Source organism: Lactuca saligna, chromosome 3 (genome assembly GCF_052625555.1).
Source record: "Lactuca saligna cultivar CGN05327 chromosome 3, ASM5262555v1, whole genome shotgun sequence".
NCBI classification, from domain to species: Eukaryota; Viridiplantae; Streptophyta; class Magnoliopsida; order Asterales; family Asteraceae; genus Lactuca; species Lactuca saligna.
Window position 1 is genome coordinate 14,103,793 of NC_136419.1, and position 3,922 is coordinate 14,107,714.

General features: G+C 36.6%; 1 protein-coding gene across 1 annotated transcript; it reads right to left on the minus strand.

Moving 5' to 3' along the window:
• Positions 1 to 243: 243 nt before the first annotated feature.
• On the minus strand, positions 244 to 2,089 carry LOC145034526 (putative aquaporin NIP5-1). Its single transcript, XM_078982963.1, has 4 exons — positions 1,399 to 2,089; positions 894 to 1,313; positions 749 to 810; positions 244 to 670 (listed from the first exon to the last, which is right to left on the minus strand). Exons 1-4 carry the CDS (start codon positions 1,618 to 1,620, stop codon positions 475 to 477), a joined length of 900 nt encoding a protein of 299 aa, XP_078839089.1. The 5' UTR covers positions 1,621 to 2,089; the 3' UTR covers positions 244 to 474.
• Between the last annotated feature and the right edge of the window lie 1,833 nt (positions 2,090 to 3,922).

Consider the following 3,922-nt stretch of genomic DNA (forward strand, 5'->3'; position numbering starts at 1 on the left):
TAAACTCAACCCACATGTCACACCATGTGTTTTCCTTGGTTACCTACTAACCAAAGGTTAAAGGAGTACATGATTACTATCCAAAAGAAACCTTATAATAAAGAGTACAAAATCAAGGACTCCCATATCTTAAACATGGTATCGGAGTCGAGTGTTAGTGTCATGCGTGGGCGCAACATGTCTCTTATCTCTCTATATATGTTACAAGAAGGACTCTTTTGAAAGTAATTATGGACTCACAAATATCAAACATATAATTCAAGAGTCATTAATTAAACAAAGATCTTACATAACACAACTTTGAAAATACATACATGATTACTCGTCTAAGCAACCTAGCAAACCATATAAGATATACGAAATATTTGGCACCACACACTCACATCCCCCAAGAGTAAGCAATTACACCCCTGTTTATTAGTACTTGTATATTGTATATACCTTTGTGCCAATACCCAAGCAGGCAGCATCGATCTAGCGACGAAAGCTTCGGACCTCACGTGGTGGCTCTCCCTCGACAGCTCGAAGTTTGACCAATGTGTAGACTGCAGCTCCGGCAAGGGCTCCAAGGGTCGGTGCCAATAGGTATACCCATAGCACTGTGTAGTTCCCTGCTGCAACTGCTGGACCTAATGTACGCACTGGGTTCATTGAACCACCACTCGAAGGCCTAATTACAACAAGATTGATTACGATTTCTGCAACAAATTATAAACAGTGTAATAGCGTTTTCCGAGTATAGACTTACCCGGCAACAAGAATGTTGAGCATAACAGTAGCTCCAACTGCAATACCCGCCAATTCTCCCACCTGAATATCCACACATCTATCAATGAAAAAACTGTAATTAAATTAAAGAAAAAGATAAACGTAAATGGTGTGCTTATACGTACAGCACGAGTATCAGTAGCAACAGCTGTGACGACAAAGAGGAGATTGAAGGTTATGAGGAATTCAAGGGCGAAAGCTTGGCCGGTGCTGACGGAAGGGACGGTGACACCACCGGACATATAGGGATGGAAGACGCCTTTGAGAGCAAACGAAGCACATATGGAGGCTGATACTTGTGCTAAGATGTAAGCAGGGACTTGTGCCCATGGAAAGTGACGGAGTGCTGCAAATGCGATGGTGAGAGATGGGTTTAAATGGGCTCCGGAGATATGACCGGTGGAAAGGATTATTATCATCACGGCTAGCCCTGCACATGCTGCATTTCCGATTAGTGACTCCGATCCTGAGTATTTCTCGTTCACTATTGGCCCTGCTGTTGCTGCGAATATTAAGATAAACGTTCCCACGAATTCTGCTCCCAACTGTAAATCCCATCACCCCAATAAAATATTAACGTACTGTTTAGTAATTGGAAAAGTAGGATGATAACTGAAGAATGAAGAGTACCTTTCGGGTGAGAGAGATGTCGGGAGCAGGGAAATCAGTGAAACAGGAGTGAGGTGCACCGAGTGATGGAGCGTCAACAGGCAGACACTTGCAACGGGGCATTGACTTGCGGTCACTATACGACAGAGAGTCGATTCGCAGGGACGTAAATAGCGGACCTCCGGGCGTTCCAGGCGTCGCCGGCGCTGATACAGGCGGCGTTTGCCCATACCCACCTTCCATTTCAAATATCGACCACTCGGTCCGGCCCTCTGCCCTCCGGCTTATATAATATGCTATAAATACGTTTTTTTTTTTTTTTTTTCTTTGAGTAGGATGTAGGTGACTAGGTTCAATGGCAAGTACCTTACGTAATTTGTCGATTTTTATAAAAGGTATAGCTACACAATCGTTTGAATACGAGCCAGAACTAATCACGATCCTCTCTTTTTCAAAAAAAAAAAAAAAAAAAAAATTCTGAAGTTACACACTTGGGAGATTTTTATAAATGTTGAGCTAAGGAGAAGGAAGTTTGAAGATAGCCAGGCTAAAGAAGTGAATTAGATGAAAGAAAGATTTGGCCGCGAAACTATAATCATAGAATGTGTTATCTTTGATGTCTATTTGGGGAATTGAAACGAGTGAAGGAAATTGGGAAGAAACGAATTTAAAAGGTATGATGAAGGAAGTAGGAAGCGAGCGAATCAGGCAGAAGATGAGGGATGATATATATAGCAAGAATGGTGGTGTAAAGGTAGCTTTCCAACAGTTGTGGATGCAGAACATTTTCATAGGCTGACAATAAATTTCATTTCCAAATAAATCTATATTAGTAGTATCACTCGTGTATTAAACCGGTCTACGCAATAAAAAAACATTAATTTTTTTTACACTACGCACCGACGTCTAAGCAGTGGCCTGGAACCCCTGGGGCACCACTAAGATCCGCCACTGTTTTCAAAGGTGAAACCTCCAACACTAAGGAAAGGAGGAGTGTGGAGTTTTGGAGTGTACGTGGGTCATGTCTACCATGCTAAAGGGGAGGAGAACAAGAAGGTCAACTCTTGGGCAATCATCAATCATAATCGACTTCAACTTTCAAGAATTCATCTAATAACCTATTGATATTTTTATAAAAAATCAACAAATAATTAGTTTTTCTGAATACAATTCAATTTCAATCAATAAAATATTTTAAAAATTAATTAGGGTTCAAATTGTAATATGAGATGTCTTTTTAGCCAACCCTACAAAAGTTATAACTCATACAAGTTATTAACTAGATGGAATTCATAGTTACTAATTCATTTTTTTATTAAATATGTACTAATTATAATTGATATAAAAAATTTATTATCATTACCGTACCAAATATAGCTGGTATCAACTTGTTTGGCTACCAATAAGTTCGGTTGCTACATCAACAAATAATAAGTTTTTCGAAAAACAATTCAATTTCAATCAATAAAATATTTTAAAAATTAATTAGGGTCCAAATTGTAATATGAGATGTCTTTTTAGTCAATCCTACAAAAGTTATAACTCATACAAGTTATTAACCAGATGGAATTCATAGTTACTAATTCATTTTTTTATTAAATATGTATTAATTACAATTGATATAAAAAATTTATTATCATTACCGTACCAAATATAGCTGGTATCAACTTGTTTGGCTACCAATAAGTTCGGTTGCTACATGTTGGTAATGGTATATACCAACATGTATGAGGGTTTTGTGAACGATGATTTTCGTATTCTTAAACATAGTGAAACTTCAATAGGGGGGGGGGGGGTTGTGAATACGAGTTTTCTAATACTTGATATTGAAAATTCAATCTAAAATGATTTTATTAATTTCTATCATGAGTTTAAAAGTTTAAATGGTGGAGGAAATATTAAACATACCAATATAAGTTTAAAACTTTAAATTTTACTAATTCAGTAAATGCTAATATTGAAGCTCGTAAACCGTAAGTACAAAACATACTAAAATTTTAAATGTACTATATATATATATATATATATATATATATATATATATATATATATATATATATATATGTTGGTATGGTACTACTGTGATATTGAATTCTTTGTACCACAACCGTACCATGACTTTGTGATTGGTATGATACTACCAACCAAGCATATTGGTTACCAATATTCTTGGTTCGGTTGGTAACATGTTGGTTGGTTTTCCGTAATACATATTTGTTAGCCTTATTATTAACAAGGTCGTAATAATTATAAATTTATTTACCGAATAATGGTAGCAGAAAACTTATTTACTAAAATGTAGTAAAACATTATAGACCACACCATTTTCTATTAAAAATTTAAAAATACAAAATTGTCACCTATTTTCTCTCCGACTTTCAAACCATTTCTACATGTGTTCTATAACATGTTTCTGACATGGCTGCTTCTTTTCTCTAATGATTATTGTCATCAACACCAAGCATGTAATCCATTGACGGGGACCTCCCTCCCTCCCTCTCTCTCTATTGTTTTTTCCCGACGATCTTCCTCTTTCAGTGTCTAT